Here is a 15,937-nt window from a genome sequence, read left to right on the forward strand (position 1 = left end):
TCCCACTGACCCCCAGCATACAACACATGGTGGTTTCATTAAGATTAGAATTAAGGCGAATCTAATGATAAGGATGCGTGTTTTTTTATAAATGGTCCAAATAACTGTTAGTCAGACAGAACAGTCCAAGTCAAAGCCCACGATGTTCAGTAATGAAGGGTCCATCGTGTCTGATAATAGTTGTTTCAATTCCTAATTAGTACAAACAGTTGATATATAGTGAACCCAGGGCTTTTGTTGACCAAGTTGTTGATCCAGCCTCAGTTGAAGGCTGCAGCACGGGGGACAGGGTTTCGCTTAAATACATCAGGAGAACTGCGCTGAGGCAAGTGTAAATCTACAGTTTAAAGGGTAAATGGATTTATCATGTGTAATAAGCATCACAAAATGTTAATGAATGCGTGAGAATTTGTTGGTCTCCTGTAAACTTTTAATACTTAAAGGTTTCTACAGCAGCCTACATGATCAAGTCTGAAATATAAATCCTGATATGTCATAAACCCGTTATAACTGGTGCCTGGTCAGAATGTGAAGTCACATCATGTGCGTACCATTTGGTTCAGGTTGCAACTAGGGATTATTTTCATTATTGATCATCTATTAACTGCCAACCATTATGTTGAGTCATGGATTATTTGCTGGTGTTTTAAAGGTCACTCTGTCACAGTCTTGTTTTATTTGATTGTGATTTTAAAAGCCTAAAGATATTTAGAGTTCGGTGATATAAAACAGAATCCTCACATTTTAGAACCTGAACAAAAGGCACATTTTTGCTTGAGAAATTAATCACATGATTAATCAGTTATCAAAACAGTAGCTGGTCAATCATTTGTCAATCAAATAATCTATGAATGGTTTCAACTCTACTGTCGGTCACAACTAATAAAACCCGAAAATTCAAAGGTCATCTTTCTAACCAGCTCGAATCCCGTCCACAAGTAACATTGTGTACTGACCTTTGGTGATCACGTGGTGATTGATGGCGGTGGGCGGGGTGTTGTCAGTGCCGCAGGTCGAGGCCGTCAGTTGAAAACGTAGTCGGTCATGGTGAGGCTGCACAGCAGAGGTGACATGTCTCATGGTGGCTGCCCTTAAAAACAGCTGGAGCATTTTGAGTTGATCAATGTGGCGGATGCTGAGCGATGTGTTGCGTCCAGCCTGGTGTGCGTTTGCTGTGAGGTCACCCCGCTGCCGCCGCTGAGTGGAATTCGTGGAGTGGGTCGGTTACACCATGAAAATTGCATCAGTAAGGGCTGAACTTTTGACCCAGGTCTTCTGCAAAGTGTGTGAATCAAATGACTAAGAGAAGGCCGACAGGCAAAGCTCGCTCTAATTAGACCGTTGACACTGCTTTGGTGCTGAATCAGGTCCGACCTTATGGCTCAGAAGTATAGCAGCAGTCATGTTTTTAGACTCATATTAATAGATGAATAGAAAATTCTGTCCTTGAGTTTCTGGCTGTCTTCAGAGGTGAACAATGAGGATGAATCGGAATTAGCATTCTTTAATTCATGCTTCATGTAATTAGGACACAGCAGAGCATAAAGTTGAATTATTAAATTTAAATTAAGTCCTTGTTGCCTCCTTCCTGCAGTCATTTTCGGAGTAAGAAGTCAGTGAAAAATGTAAGATAGCATTTCCCACAGAGCAAAATAAGAATTGCTTACATGAGTTTACAGTCGTTTATAATAATGAAGACAAATCGTCACATCTGCGAAGCTGGAATGAGAGAATCATTGGTAGTTTTGTGTTTTAAATGACGAAAGTAAGATATGAGTTATCAGCGTCAAATGAAACCTTTTCTTTTCTACACCATTTTGTCAAATGGAAATATTTTGGATGTTTTGTGCACATTGTCCCCAAAACGTTCTGCCTGATATATTTGTTCTGTTTATTCAATACTTTGTGCAGTCTGATGCGTCAGTGGCACTGCAGAGATTAAATCTACCGGAGCTACATTATCTCTCGGTCTTTAGTCAGCGTGGGATCCTGCAGTGTTGAGAGTTTTTTTTCTGTGCACAGGCGTCTTTAGAAAACACGAGAGCAAAGTACAGTTCACGTGTCTCTTTCTTACATATCGCTCAATTATTTATGACAACATGACTGTCTCCCTCTAATCTACTGGAGTGATTAATTGTTCTTACACACTCACTCCACTATGCTGTGAATCCCACCGGTCCTTGTCCTCACTCCGCTCCCCGTCTGCTCGCAGCTAACTCTGCCTTTAGCAGCAGACTGCACTGGAATGTCTGGGAAACTGGCTTTTTATAGATGCACTGGATCAACAACTTTTTGTTGCAGGGATGGGGATGGGGATGGGTGGTTGTTTTCACATTTAGCCCATAAGAGGATTTCAGAATGTGGCTAGTTAGGAGCGTGTTTCCCTCAGAACGGGCTCTAGACCTGTATTGTCTCTGCGTTACAATAGCAGGGGGATTAAAATCCAGCCTCTGTTCGCTTTCCAGCAGGCGCTGAGATTATTTTCATAATTCAAAAATATTGTCTTCTCCTCGGCCTACATTGTGTCACTGGGGGTCCAAGCCTGGCTGTATGAATGCTTTTATTCTAAGCCTGTATTAGTAATTAGCTGCACATTGTCTTGTTAATCGACTGTGGTTAGTCTTTCCCACGGCCTAGTTTTGTTTTGTTTGGATAAACCTTCACTAAAATCATGTTGACACTGCCTGGTTGTTACTAATTTTGGATTTTGCTTCTCCTTGTATCTACTCAGTCCTCTGTTGACTACAGCTACAGTATAGTCTGTTAAATACTGCAAAAATAAAGACAGAAAAGTGTTTTGGTTCATTTTTGGCCAAATGGACGCGGGGGAGGTCACATGCAACAAAGGTCTCCTCCATCGACCTTTTATCAGTGTTCCAGAGAGCTTTACAAAAACAAACGGACTCTGACACATGAGACACTGTTATGTCGTAATCCCTGAAATAACGAGTTCTAATGCGCATTTGTTGGAACTCGATATTTTCCACTGTGATTGCATCAGATTTTTTTCGATGGCCAATATCTTACAGAGATTCAGTTTTCCTTTTGTTCCTGAAAACGAGTCCCTTCAATCCCCCCCAGCTCCTGTCTTTTTTATATGCATATGTCAAGGGTGCGTTTGCTGGACGAGCACTTTTTGTGTCTCTCAGGATGTCCAGTCACAGTTGGGGTAAAAATAGCTCTTGATGCACAGGGTGGGAAAGTCAGCAACAGGGACGGAAGCTGAGACCTGGGAGTCAGATCTCATCAGTGTCTGCAGCTGCGCCTGTATGACCGGATGCCTTGACAGGACCCATGTTTGCATCACTTGCAGCCTGAGCATCAGCTATACGCTCGCTCCCGGTGGCACCCTGCACATCTCAGGGTCACTCGTGTGCTCACAGGGCCGCTTCGAAGAGCTACCTCAGAGTGGCTCCGAGTGCCTCGGGCCAACAGGAGCGGATTCCCCTGCTGTACTCAAAGCCTGATGACTGTTATTGTCTACGTTCTGCTTCATCTGCAACCCTTCACATGACCCCACAGGGAGGCCTTCATTACTCAGCATGGGTGCTATTAGTTACATGTATACCCAGCAATTACAACATTTGGAAACGTCACAGACACAGTAGGTTGAGTGTAGGGCAGCGACATGCTTATTTGTTCCCAGCATTTAAAACCAAACACACTGTTTGAGTCATGTGTACATCTGAAATTATAATTTTCACATTTGCCTAATTTATTGTTGTCGTCCCCCGCCTTCCCACGACTCTCTAATTTAACGCTCAACTTGGCTTTCTACATGGCCCAGTTTTTTACTAAACTTGTGAATTATGCCTCTCGTTATTTTAATGTGACATTTACAAAATAACACTGATTGCTTTAAGGAGTTCACCCAAGCACGGAACTTCAAATAAGTATATGTCATGTGTTGTTTGAGCCAGGGGGCATGATGTTGTGATGATGTTGATTAAATATGTTAAGAACGGAAGCACAGTCTCACTGTTGCGTTATGTCTGTGCCTTTGCATTTGCTTTGTTTGGGGGAATTTCTATAAATTATTTATTCACTGAAGCTCAGAGTATCTTAGCGTCACAATTTAGTGAAGCAAGAAACCCTTGTATCTTGTAATGTCTTAGGGCATATGTGGCTTTTAAACAACCGTTTGGCCCAAATTTGTTATATAACAATGTAAAAATTGCACAACCCTTCCACAGAGCTCACATTTCAATATGGTATAACAGCGCACACTGGACCAAATAATGGAAATATGTTTACAGAAATGAAATGGTAGCACTTTGCTCGAGCGGGTGATGCATCATTGACTGCTCCCAGGTATTAGTCAGAGATGTTTCATCACCCAAACACGAGTGAGATCTAGTGTCCTACTGATGCTAATGCTTACATCTACAAAAAGAAAAGGAAACAAGCAGCAGGCACAATGTTGCACGAGATAGATTGTCTCCAACTATGTTTCTTTTTTGGTAACTTTACTGTGTCGTAATTAAATGAGGATTTGTGAATGGTTGGATATTTTGGGATATACACGTACTTGCTATTAGAAACAGTAGATATCTTACAGTTTCATCATTTTAATTCGGGGGTCTAGCAAAATAGGTTCACATGCTGATAAGCTCAGACCATTCACTGCTGCATCATCGCCTCCTTTCACCCTCTGTCTGAAACGCTCCATTTTAGCTGTTGGCCCAAAAAACTCCAGTCTGCTCTGATTGGTCACTGGCCCCACTCTTTTTGTGATTGGTCATCTGCTTAAAGAGCGTGTCGGAAATGTCACACTCCGAACCCAGAGGCTTCCTGATCAGCTGCAAAACACTGCTGTAGCCATGGTAACAATGGTGATGGGTCTGCAGTGCCAGTTCGGGTCAAACTAGCTGGTAGGTGGTCATGTGATGCTTTATAGGGGCATTAAAAAAGCCTGGAGTGCAAACAAGGTGTTTCAGCATCTTCAGGAGCAGAGTTTTCTGTGGGAGAGATGGACTCTCTGTACCACTGACTTTGGCCTTTAACAGATCTTTTATAGGCACAACACAATAAGGAAAAGGGAAAAACCTGAAAAACATAATATGGACACTATTAGTTTAATCAGCCTCGAGCTACAGCCAGTTTGTCTTTGCACAAATACTCAACTCCCTCTTGATTTCTAATGTTTTTCCTCACTAATTGAAACAAAATGAGTGTAGACTGGAAACAGTTCCTCAGTGGCACTGTTTTTTTGCTGATTGTTTGTGTTCTGCTGCATTGGCCTGAGGGCGGCACACAGAGGGACTGTGCATGAAAAGCTTCCTACACAGGCTCTTCAGTATGCGCGGTGACAACCTCAAAGAAAAAGGCTGAGAGGCTGAGAGTCAGCACTTTAACCTCAGTCAGGGTTTCAGTCCAAATGCAGTGTGCTGGAGAAAAATCGAAACAATAGATCTGTATTACTGCCTACGTATTTACCGATACCACTGTATTAATATTTTATTGCAGTAATTTAACTTTTAAAACCTGCTCTCACTTGCAATGAACCATCACCAACTAAATTATTTACCATTTAACCACTACAAAAGAACAAAATCAAATATTGAAGCCTGAATATTTGTACTCCGAGTCAGTTTATACTAAAACACTATGTGCAATACACATGTTTATCAACTCTTTAAAATGTACACTTTTTGGCTCCGGGTTATAATCCTCTTAAACACAAATGGGAATTAATTAATAGGATATGTTTGCCCTAAATCGAATCCCAAGCCTCTCACACTCTCTTAGTTTCTAAATTTATCGGTCTAATCCTCTGTTTATTAGGCAACATGCCCACTAGATAATGTCTGCTAATGCTTGTGTATGCTGTCAGCGTTACTCATTTGGTGTCTTTTTTTTCCTTTTTCTCCACAGGCCAAATTCCATCATCAGCCGGGGTAACCCTTCGAACCACCGACAAGATTGTGTGGGCAAATGAGTTTGAGCGTAAGTTGCTGGAAAATCTCTCTAACCTATTTGTGCCAAAGTAGCTTTTCTCTTCCTGACTCCTGCTCACACTGCTCACACGCTTTTTGTTTCCTCCACAGCCATTGAGTTGACCTGTTTAATAGAGTCCATCTCAACAAACAACCCAAGGATTGAATGGAAAAAGATTAAAAACGGTGTCCCCAGTTATGTGTACTTCCAAAACAAGATATCAGGTAAACCGTTCAGAAAGTCTCTTTTTAAAAGAACCATATCAGCCTGCAGAGCACGGAATGGAAAAACAGTGTCTCAGGACTCAAAGCTTAGATTGAATGAATGGTACTTTGAAAGAAGTTGGCAGCGGATTCTGTTTTTTGCTCTGTGAAGAGTCACACTGTGTATTTGAATGAGGAATTGTTAAGTGTTTTTTCCTCTTCTCTGTGAAGGGGACTTGGAGCAGAGAGCTCAGCTCAGAGAACCAGCCAACATTCTGATCTTCAACTCCACTCGCTCTGACACGGCAGAGTACCGCTGCGAGGTGGCCGCCATCGACGATCAGAGGGACTTTGATGAGATACTTCTAAGTCTTGCAGTGAGAGGTGCGGTGGGCCGACACTGGGTTCAGATACCCACCACGGATGGTTGCAACACATCTAGACTTAAATTATTGTTTGTTAACAGATGAACAGAGAATTACACTGCACCTCCAAAATCAAAAATGTAGTTTTTCTTTGTTTTTATATTATTATGGAATTCATATTTTATGATTTGTGGGGTTAAGGCAAATTTTATAGTAATAGTTATAGATACATTCTGAATAAATAGTATTCTGATTTTATTATTGTATATTTACAAACACACAAATTCTATTCTATTTCTGTATTATTGTATTGCTGTATTTATCTGATTACTACCATTATGTTTTTTTGTATTACTTAACTAACTATTATTTATTATTTATTATTTATTATTTATTATTTATTATACAACCAGATGTGACAACAACAAAAAATCTTGATTATTATTTCTAATATGTCCTGTACAGAGAAAGGGGTAGATCAGTTATTCTCTCCTCTCATTAAGACAATATTTGAGTGTATTCCCTAAAATGTTGGACTGGTGCTTTATGTCATTATTCCAGGCTCTTTTAATGTGTCATGGTTTTTCATTTTGATATTTCATGCCTCAACTAAATAGTCAAAAACAAAAACAGTCGGTTGTTGTTAATGTGTTGAGCCTGTTGTTGACTGATGTGTGTCTGTGCGCAGTGAAACCTGTTGTTCCACGGTGCAGCGTGCCAGAGGCGGTCACAGTGGGAACATCAACGGAGCTGCGCTGTCTGGAGAACGAGGGCTTCCCTGCTCCTCAGTACCGCTGGTTCCACAACAATGAGGAGCTTCCTCAGGATCCCAAAAACAGCCCCAAGCTGCTCAACTCCTCATACAGCATCAACCCCGACACTGGAGGCCTGGTAAGACAGACAGAGACGTGTTGTTGCCCGTTATTGGTACATTTAGGACTTTTTAAAAATAGAATGTCTCAGTTAAGCAGGAGGAAGTATCTGACTGACCTGTTTGTGGATGAGACTCTTCAGCATCTAGAATACTTAATGGCAGCTTATCTAATGTAAATGTGAACAGCTTAATCCAAATAAACCCATAGCCATCATATGACTAATAGCAGGATTAATCCATGTGTGTAAAGATAGCCTGTGTGGAAGCTAAACCCAAAACTGGCACATATGAAAGGAGGATAATGATGCATCCAAAGCCAAGGTGATATGATGTGTAAATAGTTCACTTCACAAATATAATAACTGAGAAAAAGTCTTACACACAGGAAGGAATTCTACTGTATTATTAAACACATCTCATGTCCGTATCATAAAGTGTAACAGAACAATTAAAGACAATAAGGATTTATTTACAGGCCGACATCTTGAAGCAATTTTTGGACATTGCTGCTGTGTGTCAATGGACTTAAATATTTCAAAAAATGTCTTCACAGAAATTTCGAAGGGTGAGGAAGGAGGACGCAGGAGAGTACTACTGCCAGGCGAAGAACGACGCAGGACATGCACAGTGTCCCGTGCAAATAATGGAAGTCTGTGAGTGACGTGGTTTTCCTGTTCACAGATTTGAAACATCCAAAGGTTTGAGGTAGTTTCTGTGACGTCTTCTGCTGATGTTCTGATTAAAAATATGCCCTGGTGGTTTCTGTAATGTGAAAAGCAACCTCAATCAAAGACGGCTGCAAAGAAGAGATGATTTTTTTACTATCATTTCTCACTCAACACAAGCAAACAAAGCTAAATCCACTTTGTAGTTAGTCCCTAAGCAAAAGTGTTTGCACAACTTGAACCTCTTGTACTCAAAACTACAGGCACTGACATTTTTCAGACCACCTACAAATCTGTTAAGATATGATCTTTGTTCTGTTGCAGATGATGTCGACATCCTCGGGATTTTCCTCAAGTGCTTCGGAGCAGTGATTCTATTCTTCTGTTTGGCTGCTTCCCTTTGTCATTACCTTAGACGTGGATGCTTCCACAAAAAAGGTCACAATGAAAATAAGTGAGTATAAACATCACCTCTGATAAAGGGTTGCTTTGTCATTCTGTCTTCCGTTCTACGCCGTTTGAATGATTTCATTTAAATTTGATTTTGTGTATCTATTCGTTTCAGCTACAACTGGCCAGCACAGACTGATGGTGTTGACTACGGTGACGCAGATGAGGTAAACAAAATCGTTGAAACATACACAGCATTTAATTTATGTGTCATTAACTCTGCACGTGCTCATTTTCTAATTCTTATTTTTTACAGGGCCATTTCCGCCACAAGAGTTCATTCATCATTTGACGGGGTTTCGGTTCAGGGTTAGAGCTGCAGGAAAAGGATCAAATACACAAGCAAAAACTGTTGAGGTTAATTTGCAACAATGATGCTCCAGATGCTGAAGTTAGAGGTGGAACATGGCACATTATTCTCTGAGGCACATCAAAATCAGCCAACTTGCCAAAGTAATTTTTGATATAATTTTTGTGGCACTGTTTTATGGTATTTATAAAAGTAACAGCATTCTTTTTTATTTTGTTAATATGCATTTCCATTTGAAACATTGGGGGTTTTACAGTGTATTAGTTTTAGTCATTATCCAGCTTTTTTTATTAAACCATTTGAATGCAGTGATATTTGTTCCACGGTGTCATTGCTAAAGATGCTGGAAGCCACGTTCCTCTCTCCTTGTTTTTTGGACAAATCCTCTTTTATAAATCTTAAACTTTTTACTGTGTACACTGCAATTGTTCTACAAATCTCCTTTACATTTTCTTTGTTCATAAGATCAACACATTCTCTTCTCGGGTTTGTTTCACGTGGGGAAGAGGAGAAACAAGTTTTTGTATATACTGTCGTTATACAGACAAGTAGCAGACTGCAAAAAGGCTGAATAGCTCAAACTGATATGGCACAATTCATTAGCCTTTATTCTATTTACAGTCATAACAAGTAAGTGCAAGTACAGATTAACCCTTGAATTTGAAAACCATGTATCCCACTATGCTGCAAAGTCAATATAAAATATAAAAGGTGGTGAAGTATGATTTTTAGAGTGCTGTTTCTGTGTATAAGTGACCTTCTGTACTTTAATATTTTTTTCTTGAGTATTGGACATATTGTCCAGTTTTGACTCGGTATTTAATGTACATAAATACAAACATTTTTGATCTTTTGATTTTCATACATTGCACACCATACCTTATTGTAAATATGGCAATAAAACTGTTGGTTGGAAATAAATGTACAGTATTTACTGTTCAGTGTGTTTCTGCAGTGTCAAGCCCGTCAGTAATAACAGTATTATTTTAATTTCAAACATTTGTGTCAATGATTTGTGTAACAACTCAGGAACTGTTGTAAAATGTCCACTGTTCATTTGATATTAATTCTACATGTTCATGTTATTTTGTTACTATTAAATACAATTGAACTGTAAATGTTGTCTTAAAAGTGTTTTTGTTGTGTATGTATGCAGGGCAGGCAAAAGTATGCAGATACAGAAGTAACTAAACTTTAAACCAAGACTCTTGACACATTTACGCACACATCAATTACAGCACTCAAGAAAAAACAAACATGTCGTAATGTTGTAACATGTCTACACGCACTGATGACTTCTGATAGAAATAATCCAACACTTTGAGTGTAACAGTAAACTACACACACACAAACATACAGTAGTCTGTTTTATGCTACTTTAATACTTATACTTATACGACACCATTTTTTGATTGCTTTAGATAACTTATATGATTACATAAAATATATGATATCATGCATTAAAAGCGTTTACACTCTACATCTGGACATAAAGGAGTCGATAAACCTGTAATTACAACCAAATACCACAGTATCTATGTCAGTTATGTGGTAGGGACCATTCTCCTGAATATATAATCAGGACAATTTACTTTGGATAATTTGAAGCCTGTATTTTGTTATTGTTATTATGGATATTATTAGATACTTTTACGTAAATAAACTTCTGAGTACATTTAGAACCAGAACCAAGAGGAAAGAACACATTAGTCGAGTTCTAGCTGCCTTTCTCTGGTTGCCTGTTACACACAGGATTGACTTTATGGTTCCCGTCCTTACATACAAGGCTCTGAATGGATTAGCAACAACAGCAGAGATAAAATCTGAGATGCAACATTTGTAAACTACACTTACTTTTATATTTATATTGTATGTAAAGCACTTTGAGCTGCATTGAAAGGTGTTACACGAATAAAGTTTATCATTATTAATCAAACGTAAATGTGTAGTTTTACTCAAAGACCAAAAAACTTCTTGCACAAAGCTAAGATAAGACAAGAAGTCCTTTATCAGTCCCGCAATGGGGACATTTGCAATTATGATTACAGTTGTTTATTTGAGTAAATCAGTTTAAACAATAATAATGTTTTCACCTGAATGTGTGAGATGTCCAGACTTCCGGTACAGGGGCCGCCAGTCTTGTTTGGTTTTATTCTGAAAACCTCCACCCGGAAGCAGTCGTGTCAAACAGGTTTCGCACTTCCTGGTGGTTTGACAACAGTTCGTCTCAGAGAAAACAAACATGTCGGGTTTCTCCTCCGCGTGAAGCTGCTGCTCGTGGCTGTCAAACCGCTGCAGACCCGCGAGACTCCGCGGCAAACAGAAGGGGGAACCGGGAGCTAACGTGCTAATGTGCTAATGGACGTGTTGTTGCGCGTTTTGCCTCCAGACGTCGTTTCACGTTCAGCTTCATCGGCGGAGACGAGTGCTGACATGTAGCTAATGTGGAGTTTTTCTGAGAAGCATCCTCGTCTCCTCCAGGTGTAGCTTTGTGGTTGTGTGTGTGTAGCTGTGTGGTTGTGTGTGTGTGTGTAGCTGTGTGTGTGTGAGCTCAGAGAAGAAGAAGGCCTCCGCTGTGTTGTGTGTTTGTTGTCATCTTCTTCACTACGTTAGCAAACTGCTGGGGGGGTTTGCGCTCAGTCGTTTATTTTTTATTTTTCGAGATAAGAGGAGCGCGACGTGACCATGAGTTTCTTCAGCTTCGGACAAAGTGCAGAGATCGACGTGGTGCTGAATGACGCCGAGACGAGGAAGAAAGCCGAGCACAAGACCGAGGACGGGAAGAAGGACAAGTACTTTCTCTTCTACGATGGAGAGACCGTGAGTGGGAGGGTGAACGTCACGCTGAAGAGCCCCGGGAAGAGGCTGGAGCACCAGGGCATCAAGATCGAGTTCGTTGGTCAAATAGGTAAAAAACACACACACCTACAAATTATGATCAAAAGTGAAATGTTTACAACAGTTCATATCCTTTATTGTCACACTATTATTCATATCTCTTCCTTTATTACTTTTATTTTTCTACTACCATTATTGTTTATTGCTATTATTAAATAATATCAGTTTATTATTGAGTCATTTTTGCTCCTTTGCTCTTTGAGGCAGATCAATTTTGTGTCAATCCTCCTCACTGTGCTTGGACAATTTAACTTTTGTTATATTGCTATTGAAGAAGATTACATTGACAATCATACCAAGTTGACACACATTTCACACTCTGGCTTCTGTTCATTACCTTTTTACAACAGTTAGCAGTGTTATCACTCAATATCTGTAAAATACACAGAAGACACACACTTCTTTGCATTTGATTATTAGGGAAACTAATAATAATCCTCACAATAACACAGTAATTTAGAACCATTGACTGGTGCAATAATACATTTTTACCAAAATAAAAAAGGTTGCAACTTTAGTTTAAACCTCACTACATATAAAACCAATTTGCACAATAATTGTGGAATAACCGTGGGAAATGAGGAGTCCTATTTACTTAGTAAGCATTTTATTTTTTTTAATACACTTAGCGATTTTAACTAATATTCCTGTAGTATAATTCTGCCTTTGGTTATAAGTTATACATTTTATTTTCCCATCATTTTTTTTTCACACAGTCTCTTTGGGTAAAACTCTGAAAACATTGCTTTGTGCAAGTGAAATTTACCTCCAAAAAGACATTTATCATAATAATAAATAAAGTAATGCCCTTTCCCCCCAATTGTAACACAAAATAAAACAAATCATAGATGTATATCTGTCCAAAATTTACTTTATCAGAAGCAATCATAAAATAAATGCATCCGATTCTTCTTTTCTAGAGCTGTATTACGACAGAGGAAACCATCATGAGTTTGTTTCGCTGGTGAAAGATCTTGCGAGACCTGGTGAAATAACTCAGTCGCAGACCTTCGACTTTGAGTTCACTCATGTTGAGAAACCTTACGAGTCCTACACAGGCCAGAATGTCAAGCTAAGGTAAGTTTGATCATTCACTTTACCGGCAGTGAAATGAGTGACTCTGAGTGTAACCAGCCTGTCATGTGGTGTCACTAGCACTTGTTGCATTTACTTTGCAGGTTTGATGCGATAATATTGTAACTTAACATTTGTTTGTTCCATTTGCAGATATTTCCTTCGTGCCACAGTGACTAGAAGACTAAATGACATCAGTAAAGAGATGGACATCGTGGTCCACACACTGAGCACTTACCCCGAACTCAACTCCTCCATTAAGATGGAGGTTGGAATCGAAGATTGTCTCCACATCGAGTTTGAGTATAATAAATCCAAGTAAGAGCTTTTTTTCCAATTGATCAAACTAACTTATTGTCAGCTGATTTTCTTTCAATCGATTCACCAACTAGTTGTTTTACCCATTTAGACATGAAAATCTCTCACACAAATAATAAACATGATTTTCTGGTACTTTTCAAACTGAATTTACAAAATGCCTTTAAAGACAGAAAATCATAAAATCTAAATGATGACATTATAATAACAGTTTCAGACTGAATACTTTTATTAATCTATCAACAGCAATGTCTGGACACAATTTAAAGCGTCCAGACAAACATCTGTTCAGATGTATTATATATAATTAGAATACACATACTAACCTATTTATTTACAGCTCTAATTCTCATTCTATGCTTTTGTCTTTGTTGTATTTATTTGACAGGTACCATCTGAAAGATGTAATTGTCGGAAAAATCTATTTCCTGTTGGTGAGGATTAAGATAAAGCACATGGAGATTGATATAATCAAACGTGAGACAACAGGCACCGGCCCAAGTGTATACCATGAAAATGACACTATTGCCAAGTATGAGATAATGGACGGCGCTCCGGTCAGGGGTAAACAACACTGATTCATAATTATCAAGTTTCTTTAAAATATAGAACACTTATTTTTCAGTTAAGATAAGTCCTTATCTAATCTGATACCGTGTACTTCATATTTCAGGGGAATCCATTCCCATCCGGTTATTTCTGGCTGGTTATGATCTGACTCCCACGATGCGAGACATCAACAAGAAGTTCTCCGTGCGCTACTACCTGAACCTGGTGTTGATCGATGAGGAGGAACGACGCTACTTCAAACAGCAGGTAAGATCGTGATGAAGGGGAGAGCGGCTTCTCTCGTGCTCAGTGTTTGCATGTATTAAAATAATCGGAATATTTTCTACATCTGGCACTAATCTGAGTCTAGAATTATCCCTGCAAATGTAGCACCTGGTTTCACTGACCCTCTGAATACAGTTACATATCTGCTGGAGAAAGCTGATTAATTTAGAGATGTCTAACACCCATGGATGGGTCCCAAAGGTTTGAGTTAACAGTGTGTAAGGTAAAGACCCAAGATAGAAACATCCATTAAGAAACTGGACATTTAACTTTACTCTGCTGGCTCCTCAGAACAAAGTCTGTGTGATGTTCTATTGAGCCGATGTGCAAACAGATAAAGAGCTGAAACCAGCCGACACTTTTTTAGTGTTTAAATATTCATTTATTCATAGTAGGGCTGCAACTAACAGGTATTTTATTACCTATTATTTTGATGATTGCTAAAATCAATAAAAAGCACATCCCGACTTCACAGAAACCCAGTGTGATATCTTCAAATAGTCGAAAACCCAAACATACTGAGTTTACCTTTATAGGAGAATAAGGAAACCAGAAACTATTCCTGATTGAGAAGTTGACAAAGAATCTTGCTCCATTTTCTGTAAAAAAAAAAAACACCACCAACACAACCAATACATTTTATTAAAGTGAGATCCCTGACGAGCAAACCCAGGTTATTGAAATGGTCTTAAGTTTAATATACAGTGCCATTAATTTTACCAGTGCACATAGACATAGAGCATATAAATAATAAAGCTAAGTCTAAACACCAACGTGCTCGTACCTTTTCTCCTTCTACAGGAAATCACACTGTGGAGGAAAGGCGATGTGGTCAGGAAAAGCATGTCCCACCAGGCCGCCATCGCCTCTCAGCGGTTCGAGGGCTCGGCGGCTTCAGAGAGCGCCCTGGAACAGGCGGCGAGGGAGGAGAGCGGGTAGAGCCGCCGAACCTCCTGTCTCCTCACACAAGACTCATCAGCGTCTGCGTCGGAGAAGTGAAGGCACCCGTCAACCTGTACATCATCTCGTCAAGCAGCTGTTTTATTGGGGAGGAAGAAGGGAGACAGACATGTGACCAATGAAACCGTTTGCATGAGGCATTAAAGTGGCGTCAGGCGGCCGGTCTTCACGTTCCTCATTAATACTTTCCTTTTTCTTTATGGGAATCAAACTAATCACCTGTCGCGATGTCCACTGTGTAAAATGTTTCATGTGAAGTTCATGGATTTTTAAGCCTTTTGTTACATTTTCACGCTTTTTGGGGATAAAATTATTTATTTGTCTCTTAATTAATGCAACTTAAATGTCAGGAGTTTCCATCTAAATGTGGCCGACATTCCATGTGTAATAAACGCATTCCTAACAATGCTATTAGGTCAAGATATCTGAGATAACTTTGCACTGCTATGTCTTGCTGAACACCTTTATCTCTTTGGGTTTGTGTTTGTGTGTTTGCATAAAAATAACCGTGGAAGTGGAAACTGGAATCTTTTTATTTTAACGTATTTTCCAACACATTTTTAAAAATAACCTGTACATAAGACCAGATGAATCCTGTTACCCTGTGCTAGGTTGTGTACACTGCTTCTACAGTACACGGTGCCACAAAATGACCGTTCATGTCCATGTGCTTACCTCAGCATTCCAGTGGTGTTAGGTAAAGAGTGTCACAGTGTTTGTATTCAGATCTGATAGTATGAAGTCCTCTTTATCATCTTTGTTAGAGACTTGAAATTTGTGCCTCAGTGTATCAAGCAAATTAAATCCTCCTGCCTCTAACATGATTTTAGTATTTTAACCCAAGAGAAGTTACAGTAGAACGATCTATCTTTTGCAAAAATGCTAATCTCTTACTCCTTGTCCCCAGAAGTCAAATAAATTGATGCCAAATGGAAAAACCTCAGAGTCTGTATTGTTGAAGTAAATTAATGTGTTGATGTGGTTATCATGAAGAGACATGGACAAAATAATAAAAATATCACGTGAAGAAGTTTCAGTTTGACCACATT

At 39.3% G+C, this 15,937-nt stretch overlaps 2 protein-coding genes across 2 annotated transcripts in view; both read left to right on the forward strand.

Moving 5' to 3' along the window:
- Positions 1-9,922, forward strand: part of jam3a (junctional adhesion molecule 3a) — a 10,974-nt gene extending 1,052 nt beyond the window's left edge. Inside the window, exons 2-9 of the mRNA XM_034604139.1 lie at positions 5,875-5,946; positions 6,048-6,161; positions 6,372-6,524; positions 7,194-7,396; positions 7,933-8,032; positions 8,369-8,498; positions 8,610-8,661; positions 8,751-9,922. Coding sequence (XP_034460030.1) covers positions 5,875-5,946; positions 6,048-6,161; positions 6,372-6,524; positions 7,194-7,396; positions 7,933-8,032; positions 8,369-8,498; positions 8,610-8,661; positions 8,751-8,786 — 860 coding nt within the window. The 3' untranslated portion in view covers positions 8,787-9,922. The remainder of the gene's footprint in view (positions 1-5,874; positions 5,947-6,047; positions 6,162-6,371; positions 6,525-7,193; positions 7,397-7,932; positions 8,033-8,368; positions 8,499-8,609; positions 8,662-8,750) is intronic.
- Positions 9,923-11,325: 1,403 nt separating this feature from the next.
- Positions 11,326-15,820, forward strand: LOC117772737 (vacuolar protein sorting-associated protein 26B-like). The gene is made up of 6 exons (XM_034604137.1): positions 11,326-11,712; positions 12,623-12,779; positions 12,930-13,094; positions 13,483-13,658; positions 13,768-13,910; positions 14,730-15,820. The coding sequence occupies exons 1-6, from the start codon at positions 11,490-11,492 to the stop codon at positions 14,865-14,867; spliced, it is 1,002 nt and encodes a 333-aa protein (XP_034460028.1). The 5' UTR covers positions 11,326-11,489; the 3' UTR covers positions 14,868-15,820.
- The last annotated feature ends 117 nt before the right edge of the window (positions 15,821-15,937 follow it).

Source organism: Hippoglossus hippoglossus, chromosome 13 (genome assembly GCF_009819705.1).
Source record: "Hippoglossus hippoglossus isolate fHipHip1 chromosome 13, fHipHip1.pri, whole genome shotgun sequence".
Taxonomy (NCBI): domain Eukaryota; kingdom Metazoa; phylum Chordata; class Actinopteri; order Pleuronectiformes; family Pleuronectidae; genus Hippoglossus; species Hippoglossus hippoglossus.